The sequence below is a fragment of the Xiphias gladius genome, chromosome 5, assembly GCF_016859285.1.
Source record: "Xiphias gladius isolate SHS-SW01 ecotype Sanya breed wild chromosome 5, ASM1685928v1, whole genome shotgun sequence".
Lineage (NCBI taxonomy): Eukaryota > Metazoa > Chordata > Actinopteri > Istiophoriformes > Xiphiidae > Xiphias > Xiphias gladius.
The window spans coordinates 16,386,566-16,401,012 of NC_053404.1; the positions used below are offsets into that span (position 1 = coordinate 16,386,566).

Here is a 14,447-nt window from a genome sequence, read left to right on the forward strand (position 1 = left end):
TCAAATATGTATATATGCCATTAATAACTGCAATCTATATTTGGTAGTATTATTTGTAAAATTATGGAGATAATGATTAATTCTGCCAGCGTTACATTTTGATGATGATGAGCCAACAGAGTAATGCATGGTAAAATCCTGTATTTATCACTGACACACAAATGTTTACTGCAACAATGCCCACTAGATGGCATTGGTCTATAGTAAGTTTATCTTTAGTGATAAGGTAAAAGAGTACACAGTCACACACTCACCTATAGTTTCTTCCAAGAAACAAACGCACAACAACGTTTTAAATTGTTTATTATTTAAATAAATATTTACATAACAGCTTCGTATAAATCAAATTTCTTTTTCTTACACGACATATCTGTCTAAAAGCAACTGCTTAAACAAGAGGGAAGAAAATAAGGGATGGATTACAATGATATTGTAAATCTGTGTGTTTAGAGAGGCAGAAGTTCGTCTTAACCACTCATGTTGATCACTGAGCAAATATTCCTGTTTGCAATCATAAAGGCTGAACCCTGGATGACATTTACCATCACTCAAATACCATTTAGCACCTGAGCCTTAAAATGTTGGCCATCTTCTATTATAAATGTTATTATAGTATGCATAAATCTACATGATAATTTGATACACATTTTAATTTGCTGTTACTAAGGAATAGGAAGATGATACTCTACACTAACTCCATAAAATGCCAAATGCTGCTTAGAGGAACATGTGGCAAAAAAGAAAACAAATCAACATCGTAAGTCACACAATATTCATTCAGGCACAAACAAAGCAACAGACGGCCTTGATGAAATTAAAAGACATCACTCATACAGTATAGCTACAATGCCCTGCTAAATGGTGTACAGTATATGGCTCAGCTTGGAAAACTAAACAGTTCAGGTGAGGTGATCTAAGAAAAATGAACACACAATTAATGCCCAAGCTACAGTTCTAACCAACATCGCTTCAATCAGATTGTTGAAACGAGTCCCGCCGATAAAAATCACCTGGTTTAGACGATTAGTCCGAAATGTTGTTGAAATGTCAGAAAACATGAGAGTGAAATCGAGGGGACTGAGTCAACCATAACTGCTCAATGTCCATTGTGCAGTTGTCACCCATTAAGCATTGCAGATGTTTAAACACAAGTTGAGACAATGGCAGCATCACTGTTAACTGTCAAGAGATGAACATGAAAAAAACCCTTGATGTACACATAGTTCACTCCATGACACAGGTGTCAAAAACATCACAACAGAATGAAGACAAACTCTAAATTAACCATTTATTTAATGCAGTCAATTGATCTTTTGCTTCTCAGGGATGAAAAAAAACAAAAAAACAAATGAAATGGTCTTTGTTGTCTATTGCTGTCAATTCATGCATGTAAACTCTATACTTCTGATAAAACCAATTGTTTGCTTAAAAATGTATAAAGAAAAATACTCTTTTTTTCAAAATACTATGCAGGGAGGGATTAAAGGGAGAAAATAATATTTTTCAACAACACCTTGTTGTTTTCATCCTGAGATTTAAACCAATGAGTATCCTCTAAAGAGTAATTTACATTTTTTTTGTGTGTCTGTCAGACACAGTTTAGTGAGGGCAGGTCCTGTTAGTCAGTGAGCATCTCGGTTAAATCCATCGTTACCTTTCCTGAAGACTGTCATACTGTGTCAGTTTTGGGGTTGGATGAGCCTGTTCCACTCACAAAGTTATAAACCAAAAACTGGGAGGTGCCAAAATAATGTGTAGCAAACAGTTTTCCATCAGGGGTGGGGTCAGAGAAAGCAATCTCATCTTTGCTCAGGTATGAACCGTATATGAAGTTGTTCCTGTGCAGAAAACCCAAAACAGGAAGCATTAATTACGTTTACCTTGTTCCCAGGTGGTATAATTTCAAATCTGGGCAGTTTGTAGACACACTGACCTGAGGCACTCGAGCATGCGGGAGGCGATGCCCTGGCGTCTCATCATGTTGACAACCCAGATGCGGCTGATACCACAGATCGCTGGCTCTGGCGTGGTGGAACAACACCAAGCTCTCTGACGTTCAAACATCACCTTCTCTCCCTCTGAACCCTCCGGTATGGGCTCCTCAATCACCCGGTACCCCTGTGAGAAATCATTCACACATACATGGACAAGGCTCAGTATTAAAGCTAAACTAATATCTAAGTCTGTTCATTTTAGATGTGTTTTTTTTTTACATCATAAAGACTCATCTGTGCGAACACAAGCACATGATTCACGTGATATCAGTAGGCCGCTGTCTCACCTCTTGTATGTGCTCTGCGATTAGGCATCCGGCCACTTTCTTGTCATTGGAGATGAAGAGGAAGGTTTTGGTCTGAGAGGGACACTTGGTCTCCACCTGCTGGAAGCCGAGGTCATTGTCCACCATCTCCCTGATCTCCTCAACCTGAGGAACAAACAGTTGCTGTTTAATGAAGGAATAATATGCTGGTGGTGGCTGACTGATGAAGAAATTTTAACTATTTCTGCCAGTTTATGACTCCTTGTCATTAGAATGATGTCACACACTGTGTGTGTGTGTGTTACACTATATATTTAAACAATCATGTTAGCTGTCTAAAAAAAAAAATCCTGATTCATAATTCTTGTAATATATTATGTATCATTGTATTTTCCTGTATTGTGATACTACATAAGATATGGTGCCCTCTATATCCTTATGCCATATAGTTTATTTCAGACTGAAAATAATAAGTTCACGTTGGTTTAACGATTATACTTTATCCAAGGGAAGATAGCAATCACATTAGATAAAAGACACAAAAGACATTTTTCTATTGAAATGCACACAACTGCCTTAGCAAGGCCGGCCAGAACAGTGACAGCCATAAAAAAGGCCAGTTTCTGTGAACATACCTTCTTCAGAGCATATTTGGGATCATCTGGCAGGACAAGAATGATCTTGCCGTCAGGATACTCTCCCAGAATCCTCTCTTTTTTCCATCCCTTAAAAATGCATGAGAGACAGTATTAAATTGCAATATTTTTATTGCTGTGCTGAGGCATTCACATCTTTATATGCTATATACAGTAACCACCTGATACTTTTTTTAAATATTACTTCATACATATACTTAATGCTGCAAATGTATTTCATATATTTTATCTTTGTCTCAGTTTGTTCACCTGGTATTTAATTTATACATATTTATATGTTACAACATTGTTATCTTCAGTCATATTTAACACTTTTCTTGCTGTTTATTATTGGTTATCATTTCTGTGCTATATTCATTTACATGCTGCGGCAACAACTCTATTTTCTCAACAGGATCATTTCACCTAATACTGGTAAAATTACAGAATTTTGCAAGTGAACATTACTTGTAATAAACATTAGGAATTTCAACTTAATACGGAGCTTTGGACCTTTTATGATGGTGGGGAGTCAGGACCAACCTGTTGGAAAATATGCTCCAATATTGAACTCCACCTGCTCTTCTGCAAGACGGTTAGGTTTGCTTCCTGTTACTGGTTCACACCAACTTTTCACCCTTAATATACCAGACAGTAGCCCGGCGCTCTTAGTCATTTGGTTACCATCAAAGTATATGTTCTCATGTGTCCAAATGAACATAACTGAACAATGTCTACGCACTCTAAAGCTCAAATAAACTAATTGAAACATGGTATGAATGTTCTTTCAGTGTATTTAAAAAAAAAAAAGAATGTGGCTATGCTGGTGCTTAGCCCTGATGGGTGAATTCTGTGGGCCAGTGGGCAAGACAAATGGTATACACGTAATTTACAGAAACTTGCCCTCACCACATATTTGACAGCGCTGATGAACTGATTGTGGAAAAGCAAATGTTGAGATTCATCCTCAGGGTTGGCAGCAGAGTAGAGCATCCCACACACACTGCAGGCCACTGCTCCAAAATGCTTCTGTCCTGCATCCTACGAGACAAAAGACAAAACGGATCCCTCCTTGCATCTACATACACCCTTCAAATATATGCAAGAATATATTCCACTATTCCAAGGGATATCAAATAGTTTACATGATCTTAACCTGTATTTTCTATATTTATGTAACTGGTGACCTCTAGCTGAGCAATTTGTGAGTTAACAGACAAATACTGATTAGGCTTTAGGATTCAGGCTGCACTTGAGTGCCAAAATTTTAAATGATGTAAGAAATTTATCAATCCACTTACAATAATAGTTTGGGTGCCATCTTTGTCAGCCTCCTTTAGTTTCTTGACTTCTCTTTGCAGACAAGCATCAGAGAGAGGAGTCCCACCATCTTGTGGGCTCGCTGCTCTGCTGTGATACAAAAACATACCCGATTACTTCAAGTTCCAGTTGCTACTAGAAAAAAAAAAACATCTCAAATGATTTGAGAGAAACTTCTTACTCCTGACAAGGCTTTTCCGATGTTTTCTCAGCTGTCTTGTCTGTTTTTGTCTTATTCTCTGAAGACAGATCAACATCCGTGACTGTAAGAAAAAGGTTAGATTGGTACAATTTTTTTGGGGGGGGGGGGCAGTTTTTAAAAAAATACGCTTTACACTAATATTCTTTCAGTGTCATGTTGTTGTGTAGTAAGTAGCAACTGTGACACAATATAGATTCCATATTCTTCTCGGTAATATCAACATTTATATTGTATTATATTCAATTTAAATTACGTTTTACAGACGCAGCATGCTGCTGTTTTTTTTTACTCAGATTTCATAATCCAGTGATAACAGTACAAATAATATAAAATGTATAAAATTGTTCAGTAAAAGATATCTTGAGGACAGAATCAGTACTGCATTTAGAAATGCAACAACAACATGAGAAGTTTAAATAAATCATGCCACCTGCAAATAAATGCATACCCGTTGGGATTTGTTCACAATGCTGTTTACCATCAGACACTTTCAAGCTCTCTTCAGAGGAAAGGGAAGAGGTGGGAGTTGATGAAAGTGGATCAGCTGTATCCTAAGTAAAAGGAAGAGAGAACAGAGAAGTGACATCTTCAGTATATTCAGATTTGCTGATTGTGACACACACTATAGCGGAATTTATCTCTGAGATACCTTGCATTTGCCTTCTTCCGATGATGGTGGATTTGGGGTTTTCTGAGACATCAAAACAGCACCAGTCTTAGAAACATCAGGTTTTGTCTCAGATGTGGTTGAAGCGGCGGGCTGAGATGTTGTTGTAGCATATTGCTTCAACTGAGCTGCACTTCCACTAGCAGTAGGCTTTAACTGGGTGGGAGCAGGAGCAGCAGGCTTGTGCTCTCCTGGAGCTGAAACCGTATTCGACTGTGGCGTCGTCAAGACAGGGGACTTTAACACAGCTTTAGCTGAAGGAACAGGTTTCGATGAAGATGCGGCTGCAGATGTGGCCTTTGACTGGAGGGCTGCTGCAACAGCAGGTTTTGATTGTGGGTTGGTGGAAGTAGCAGGCTTTATCTGAGCTGTAGCTGCAACAATGGGCTTTGACTGACCTGAGATCTGTCCAGCAGATGTGGTCTGAGCTTTGAGTTTTGCCTGGTTGGCAAGTTGTGATGAAACCGGGGGTTTTGACTGAACTGCGGGTTTAGATTGAGCTGTGGGCCTTGACTGAGGACTGGGCTTAGTCAGAGCTACTGGTAACGGGTCATCATCTAGTTCAAAGTCATCTGGGGAATACTTGGGCCGGGGTCTGTATGGCTTGTACTCAACATCAGGCTTCGGTTTTTGAGTATTAAGTCCATTGGGCATCGGAGGAGGTACTGCTGGGAGGGTCCTCTTGGCTGCTGATCTGGTCACTTTTGGAGCTGCCCCTGGAGCAGGGGCTGTTTTAGGAATTTGAGCCTTACTTTGCCTTGTCGTTCTTCGGGTTTCAGTCTTAGGAGGTTCAGTTTTAGAGGCCTCCGTTTTCGTAGGTTCAGTTTTAGTGGGTTCAGATTTGGAGGTTTCTGTTTTAGTGGGTGCAGATGTGGAGGTTTCTGTCTTTGTGGTTCCTATTTTGATGGGTTCGGCCTTAGGAGTCTCAGCCTTGGGAACTTCCGCCTTGGGCGTAGCAGGTTTGCTAGTTGTGGCAGGACTTGGGGGAGATGTTTTCGATGGACTTGCTGCGGTTGTGGTCACATGACTCATTGAAAAAGGAGAGGTGGCAGACAGGGGTGCTTGCCAGTCCACGTCTGAAAACATCTGATTCGCTTGGTCAGACTTAAGTTTCTTGACACGTGCCCAGGACATCTTTTCTCTCTGCAGTTCAACCTGTCTTAGTCTTTGATATCTAGTAAGCTTCTTTTTCTCATGGGCTTTCAGTGGTACTGAAATCTGAGTGATGAAGAAACGTCTCTTTGGAGTCTCTGCAGCAGGCTTGGCCTCAGCTAAATCAGCCGTCGAGGGCTGGGCTGCAGGTGCCTCCGGAGCAGGGGTCACCGAAGCAGAGCACCCTTCTGGTCCAGCGGGAGTTGCAACATTAATATTATCTGAATCCTGCGTGTTAACAGGTGGACTTTCCTTCTTGCTGGCCTCCCCCTTGGCTGCTGCTGCTGCTGCTGCTGCTGCTGCTGCTGCTGCTGCTGCCGCCGCCGCTGCCTGTTTTTCTTCCTCTATCCTCTTCAAAAGCATGCTGTCTGTGGCAATGTCCTCTGCGATTTCCTGACACAGAGCTAAGAGGTTCAGCTGCTGTCTGTTCGCTGTTCTCTTAGACGCTGCAGCCTTTTGCTCAGCCAGAGCTGCCAGGCGAGCTTTGGTTCTGGCTTGTGTATTCATTTCTTGCTTCTTGGGTTTTCCTGCCTCCTGTCCCTTATTATCATCTTCAGTTTTCTCACCCGCTGTGCTGTTTTGCTTCAAGTTGGTCCCACTGATGTCGTCCTTACTTTTCTCATTAACCTTTTCATCAGCCTTTTTAGGAGGGACTGCCTCAGGTGTTTCCTGGGGTTTTTCTATTATTGTAATGTCACCGTCTTCCTCATTCTCTTCCTCTGCTACTACAATCTCACGACCAATCTCTATATCTTCCAGAATCTGCACTTCTTGTAGATCCAAACTACACTCAGCATTCTTTATTACAACAGCATTACAGTCTTCATTTGTGCCTTGAACATGAGAGCTTGCCATATCCATCTCTGTGGCATTAACGTCCATCATGTCAGACGATGGTTGCTGGCAACGGTCAGAATTTTGAACTTCAAAACCTTCCCCAGTTGATATGTCTGTCCTAAGCCTGGTCTCCTTATCCTCACCTGAACTGGTCAATGTGGCATCTTTGACCTCATGTACTTGTGCCTCAGGGAAGACGGTTTGTTGTGAACCATTTAAAAGATTTTCTACCTCACCCACTAATGTAATGTCTGGATTCACCTCCTCTGAAAGCGAGGCAGACAAACCCGATTCGGCCGCTGCTTGAGTGACAATGTCAAAGTGAATTTCATTCTCTGGGACCGGTTCTAGGATCACATACTCCTGAGACGTACTATCTGGTAGCTCAGCTTCAGCGCCGGCTGTAGTTGTTGTGACCGTGACGTCGGCCACCTCCTGCGGTCCAGCGTCCTCCTGCGCCTGTTCAGAAAGCTCTGTGGCGCTGACGCAATCTGGAAGGCCATTCCTTTCACTTTTTTCAGTTGCATCTTCTGACCGGCCATCTGGCATGCTCATATCGTCGCTAGAGCTGACTGAAACTTGTTTCACATCCACATTCATGGTACTCTGCTCCAACTGTGCAGGGAGAGGAGTTTCTGTCACACTGATGCTTTGTACTTCAATTTCAACTGCTGCTTGGCTGTCAGATACACAGATTTGTTCCTTAATGTTTTCCTCATTTTCCACTTGTGGGACATCAACCTCTTTGTTTTCTTCATTAGTAGATGCATCTTCTTTTATCTGCTCAGTCTCTGTGTTCTGCATATCCACTAAAGACACACCATCATGCTTCTCTGACACTGTAGACATCTCCCTATCGTCATTACTTTCTGGACTACTTATGGGCTCATACACTATCTTGTTTTCGTGAAGCTGAACCTCTGATTGATTAACTGCCTTAATCTGCTGTTCTGATGCCTGAATTACAATGTCAATGTCATCTGTCTGTCCACAAACGAAGACAATTACTTCATTGCTTCCAGTTCCTTCGCCTTGTCCTTCAATAACACTGACTGTTTTGTCCGCCTTTTCTCGCGAAATGATTGCAGCCTCTTCTTTGGCCTCATTAATCATTGGCTTCCCCGTTTCCTCTTCTAAGGCAGAATCCATCACTTCTATTGATCCACTTATGACCTCCATATCTCCTTGGATATCTTCAGGACTAGGCTCTGTCTCAGGCATATTTTCATTTTCTTTGTTTTCCAAATTAGTAACAGGAAGAGGTTTCTGAACTGCATTTGATAAGGCTGCATTGTGTACAGTGACGTCCTCCATCCCCTGGTTTTGCTGTTCTGCTGTAGTTGGTGGAATAGAAATATATTCAGGCACTGCAGTAGTTTCCATATTTGGTTGGATCTCTGGAACATTAATAGACTGGGCAGTAGCTTTGTCTTCATTTTCCTTATTCCAACAAGTTGCAGTCACTAGATCTTTTTGAACATCATTGTCTGTATTGAGTTCATGGGCCTCCTGGCTTCCCTGGTTTTGTATTTCCACTATAGATCCTGGATCAGAAATTTCCTCTGGTATTACTGTTGTTTCCGCTTCCACTTCTCTTTGATTCTCAGCAGCACTAACGCATTCAGTGATAACTTCTTCCTTGTTTTCCTTACTCTCAGTCCAAGCAATGATTGCATCTTTTTGAAGTTCAGCATCTGTAGTGAGTTCACTGACCTCCTGACCTATCTGATTTTGTGTCTGTACTGCACTTGTTGGATTAGATATCTCTAGTGTTGCTCTTGTCTGCATTTCCATTTCTATTGGACTCTCAGTAGCACTGACACATCCTGTGCTACCTTTGTTTTCACTTTTATTACACTCATTTGTAGGAATCGTTAGACCTTCTTGAACTTTTTCAGAGGCGTCTTTTGCAGGTTCAGCGACTTCTTGGCTTTTTTGACTTTTTATTTCTGCTTTCAGTGCTAGAACAGAAATCTCTGATGTTGACCTAACCTGTGATTCCATTTCGACTTGATTCTCTGGCACAGTCACATATTCTGTAGATATGTCAGTACTATGTTCACTGACATCCTGGTTAGCCTGGCCTTGTGTTTCTACTGTAGGTGCTACAGTAGAAATCTCCTCTGACATTGCTGAAGTCTCCATATCCACTTCCTTTTGGCTTTTCTGACTTTCTCTTACCACTGAAGAGGCTGGGTTAGAAACCTCAGAAGTTGATGTAGTCTGCATTTCCAATCTGACTTGATTCTCTGGTGTAGCCACATATTCAGAGTTCATCGTATCTTCATTCTTCACATTTTGAAAATCTTCAGTTATTAGGTTGTTGTGAACCTCTGTAGATATGTCTGTAGCATGTCCACTGACTTCCTGGCTTTTCATTTCCACTGTAGGTGATACAGCCTGTGATATCTCCTCTGATGTTGCAGTTCTTGTTTTTTGAATTTCCACTGAAGGGGCTGAGTTAGGAATCTCTGATGTAGCTGTTTCCATTTCAATTTGACTCTCTGGTGCAGCCACAGGTTCAAAATCCACCTTGTTTTCATTTTCCACAAACCTAGAATTTTCAATTTTTTGATCCTCATGGAACTCATCAGACATGTCTGTGGTTGGTTCACCAACTTCCTGACTTGTCTGGTTCTGTATTTCCACCGCAGATGGTAGGTCAGAAAGCTCCTCTGATGTACTTGCAGCCTGCATATCCACTTCTGCTTGTTCCTCAGGAGCAGCAACACACTCATCCTCAACCCTGTCTTCATCTTCTGTGCTCTGACAATTTGCAGCTGAATGTCCATGTACTTTATCAGGTATGTCTGTGGTGGGTTCACTCACTTCTGGGCTCTCCTGCCTTCTCACTTCCAGTGTAGGTGCTGGATCAGACGTTGTTACAGTTTGCATTACCATTTTGTTTTGACTCTCGGGTCTACCAGCACGTTCAGAGTTTGCATTGTCTTCACTTCCAATTTTTTCAGAATTTTCAATTGTAATATCTCCATCAACCTCTGTAGAGATGTCTGCAGTAAATTCTTCACTCTTTTGCTCTTTCTCATCTTTAATGGTTGGATGAGAAATGTCTGATGTCAATGTAGTCTGCATTTCCATAATTTTAGAATTTTCAACCATATACTTATTAAACTCAGTAGATATGTCTGTAATAGGTTCACAGAACTCTTGGCTTTTCTGGCTTGTTGCTTCCACTGTAGAGGCAGGATTCGAAATCTCCTGTTCTGATGTCGCTGAAGCCTGTATATCCATTTTGATTTGACTAGTTGGTGCAGTGGCAAACTCAAAGTTGGTCTGCTTTTCTTTTTCTATACTTGTGGAATTTTCAACCTTCACATCTTCTTTAACTTCAGCACGTATTTCTGTAGTGTGGTCATTTACTTTGTGGTTCCCCTGGTTTTGTACAGCCACTCTAGATGCTGAGTCAGACATCCCCTCTGATGTTATTCTAGTCTGCATGTCCATGTCTATTTGACCCTCTGGGACTGTGGCACATTCAGAGAGCACCCCTCTTTGTTTTTGCTCATGAACTGCTTCACAATCAGGTGTCAATATTTCAGTACAGCTGTCGGTCATCTTGTCTGTCATGCCATGGCTCAGCTGTACCTCAACAAAAGACCCGGGACCAGCGACAGACTGGGTCGGATGGAATTCAGATCCTTTTCTTTCACTTTCTTCAAGCTTTTCTTCGGACTTTCGAACAACTTTGTTCACACCATCACAGGAGTTGGTAATTTTATCTGGCACCTGGTCCGGGATGTGTACAGATTTCGATTCCTCCTTAAAAGTAACTTGAATTTTGACACTGAGGTCTGTTTGACTCTCTGGATTACCATTTCCTACCAGGAATTCTTCTGGTGCAGAGTTTGTTTCGTCTGACAATACTTTATCTCCTACATCTACAGCTTTAGGCTCCGCTGAGACACTGGCTGCTTCAGTCGTCCCCTCCATTTCATGCTCACCTTTTTTAGATTTACATTTTACATTCAGTTTCATCCCTTCAGAAACTAACTCTGGGGTCTCTTTTGTTTCAGTTTCACTGCTCACATTTGTCTGACTTTCTGGTGTGCAAGCTGAGCCTGTTTTTTCGTCTGCTTGGTCTTCACATTCACAGCTTGGATTCACCTCACCGGAAACAGAACATAGTGTTTCCACTGACAATGCTAGTGTTTTATCACTTACATCCTTTTGGCTTTTGGTCGACTCTGCAACGTCCTCCTTTTCATTTTCCTTAGCTTCAGATGTAATGCAAGGCGTATCTGTAGCTGTTGCAGTGACGGAGTCTAATATTTCTCTAGATAAAGTTAGTGTTTCGTCATCTATGAGCTTTTGGCTTTCTAATTTTTTAAATTCCTCATGTTTACTTTCTTCAACTGCACACTCAGATTTTATATTAGCCTTAGCGTTAACTGATACAGAGACTGTGGTTTCCTTTGACTCCGCTTGTGGTACATAATCTGACTTTTCTTGTCTCTCTGGTTCAGTAACAGACTCTGCAGATTCTTTTTTCTCAATCTGATTAGCCTCACCCATGCTTTGAATATTTGGCAAATCTGAGAATCTACCATAATTGTGGTCCATCTGTATAAGGTCTGTAGGTGCGGATGATAACCCTTGGCTTGTTTCCTGTGGGTCAGAAGATGACTCTTCAGCCATGCGCTTCGCTTTGACTCGGTTTGAATATTTTCTGATGCAGCGGGCCTTGTCGCCATCATCCCTCTCTCTAAAGAGGTCAATCTTACCACCATCGCTACTCAACTCATCGTCAGACTCTGTGGAGGCTGTTCGCTTCAGGGAAGCTTTGGAGTTAGCCTTTGGTGAGGGAGCTTCTCCGCAGGAGGCACTTGTGGCGTTCAGGAGCTTGGCTTTTTTGACAGGTGGGTCAGAAATGGTTTTGCTGGATTCCTTCGGAGGGGAACTCTGTTTGGATGACTTGGCTGGTTTATTTTTTCCCTCTTCCGCTGAAGTAGACAGTTTTTTCTTAGTCCGTGGGGCGGCTGTCTTTTCTTGCGTATTTCCTGTTTTGAGCGGCCTATTAATGGTAGCTGGTGCAGTTTTGGATGGCACAGCCTCCCCATCCTCATCCAACTTCCTCATCTTGGGCTGAGAATCATGAGGAGCTGGTCCTCTCTTTGGGGCCGGCATTCTGTCAAAAAATATTTGATAAAAATAAATTCATTACATCAAACATGATAAAGCCCGAACAACAAAACACATGCAATTAAATCTTGGAATTACTATTTAACAAAACTGACTAGGATTCATATTCCTCTAGTTTCTCTCTTCCTCGTGGAGTAATAAAATGTGATGAAGCCCTTCTGAATATACAACATGCCTTCAAACCACATCAAAAAAAATCAAACATCTTCGCCTATGCAAAATAGGTACATTCCAGACTAATATTATATTATTATGACCTATAATCCCTTTCCAAATGTATTTACCTGATTTCCCTAAAGGCAACAAGGCTGCTAACGTTGGACATAAACAGTGACAAATCGTAGTTAAAGTAGGTGGCTAGCGAGTCACACAATGTACGATCTAAATTTACTCACTCATCCACCATCTGCAAAAAGGATCTTACTGCTTGTCTGACAGTCCGCAGAGACTGCTGTCAGCAGGAGCTGTGCAGACAGTCAGAAATGGTCAGTTAACTAGCTAAGAGTGGCTAGTGTGCTAGCCGAGGAGTCCACAGTGAGGGGAGCTAACGCTAGCAGCAGCCAACTCGCAACAAATGAGCGAAACGAGACTCGCTGTTGAAGTCAGCCAAAACAGCAGCCACACAGACCGAGCCCACAGTTTACAGGGCACTCCTCACGATATTAACGTCAGCGAAAAGAAAAAGGCGCGACGTTCGCCAATGAAACTCACTTTTGATGTTTTTCTTTTTCAACAACAGCTGTTTTTTTTTTTTTTCCCTGTGAATAAAAATTAACTCTACTTCCGGAGGGAAACGACGGATGTGACGTTAAGCCCTCCAGCCATACTCAAAAATCGAGATTGTAGTTTTTTGTAATTCTGTTTGAAGTATTTTGCTTTATTTGAATTGATACCCAGAGACAAACAATAGGCATTAATTGACATAAATGTGATGTAAATGTGCCAGATTTAACAAATTGATCATTTTCTGGTTTACAACTTTCAGAAATTGTTTGACTTATATTATAGACATTGTGTTGACAATATCTGTTGTCCATTTGTTGTTCCTTTATGTATGTGTACATTTTTTTGACACAGTAGCCATATATTTATGTTTTCATCTTCATGTTTTCATATATATATATATATATATATATATATATATGTATGTATGTATATATATATGTATATATATATATATATATATGTGTATATATATGTATATATGTGTGTGTGTGTGTGTGTGTGTAAATGTTTTCACCTACTTGCATGAACATTATGTTTGTTTATCTTCAGCATTGTTTGTCTTTGTTTTTGCTGTATACCCATGTGTATCTTCCTGAACATTGTTATTGGAACTCTGTGTACCAACAACAATCAAGTACACTGAGAGCCCAAAGAAACTGGAGTCAAAGTCCCGGTGTGTGTAAATATACTTCGCCGAAAAAGCTGATTCTGATTCTGATTCTTCTGATTTCATCTTAAGCCTCTGCCTAGTTTGGAGTTAAAAGTTGATAATACACAATATACAGGCAAAACAAAGGGCAAACCTGTACTTAAATATAAGTGCAGAAGTATTATCACTAAAATGTCCTAAAATTATCAATAGTAAAAATACTCATCCTGCAGTAAAACTGACCTCTGACTGATATATTATTATGTGTTAGATGTGTTAGATTAGATTGTCAATACTGATGAATCAATGTTTAAGCAGTATTTTACTGTAACTACTTCATATACAGTTAGGAAGCTTAATCCAGTGTTTCCCAACCTAAGGGCTGGATCCCTCCAAAGGGTCACAAGATTAATCATCTCATGACCCCTCAGATTTATGTGAGAAGAAAGAAGAAAAACAAAGTTCAGATACACAAATCTGTTTTCAGTTTTTTGACTTTTCTCTGTTCTTTGATTTCTTGTGAAATACTGGATCACATGAACAGTTATTTAAATGAAATGAGAAGACTGAGAAGTTTAGAGGTGGAAATGTCTCTTTCGAGGAATGACTAACAACTAATAGACAAATAAAACAGGAAAAGGGGCCCCTACTGCTTTTTAATCAGGGGTCAAAAACACTGGTTTAATACTGGAATGATGTATTTGTTTGTATGTGAACTGAAAATAAACGCAGTGGAGTAAAAAGTACAATATATCCCTCTGAAATGCAATGGAGTAGAAGTATCGGAAAATGGAACCACTCAAATAACGTACAAGTACCATAAATCTGTATATAAGTAA

The 14,447-nt window shown here is 40.7% G+C and overlaps 1 protein-coding gene across 4 annotated transcripts; it reads right to left on the reverse strand.

Moving 5' to 3' along the window:
• Nucleotides 1–335: 335 nt before the first annotated feature.
• On the reverse strand, nt 336–13,016 carry LOC120789665 (microtubule-associated protein futsch-like). 4 transcript variants are annotated; one of them, XM_040126540.1, is made up of 10 exons: nt 12,945–13,016; nt 5,067–12,219; nt 4,866–4,968; nt 4,397–4,478; nt 4,197–4,305; nt 3,805–3,936; nt 2,896–2,985; nt 2,282–2,425; nt 1,934–2,118; nt 336–1,838 (listed from the first exon to the last, which is right to left on the reverse strand). In XM_040126540.1, the coding sequence occupies exons 2-10, from the start codon at nt 12,216–12,218 to the stop codon at nt 1,670–1,672; spliced, it is 8,166 nt and encodes a 2,721-aa protein (XP_039982474.1). In that variant the 5' UTR covers nt 12,219; nt 12,945–13,016; the 3' UTR covers nt 336–1,669. The 4 variants fall into 4 exon arrangements, with proteins under 4 accessions (XP_039982474.1, XP_039982473.1, XP_039982472.1 ...); XM_040126539.1 differs by lacking the exon at nt 12,945–13,016 and adding an exon at nt 12,629–12,918; XM_040126538.1 differs by lacking the exon at nt 12,945–13,016 and adding an exon at nt 12,518–12,632 and having other exon boundaries at nt 4,197–4,302.
• Between the last annotated feature and the right edge of the window lie 1,431 nt (nt 13,017–14,447).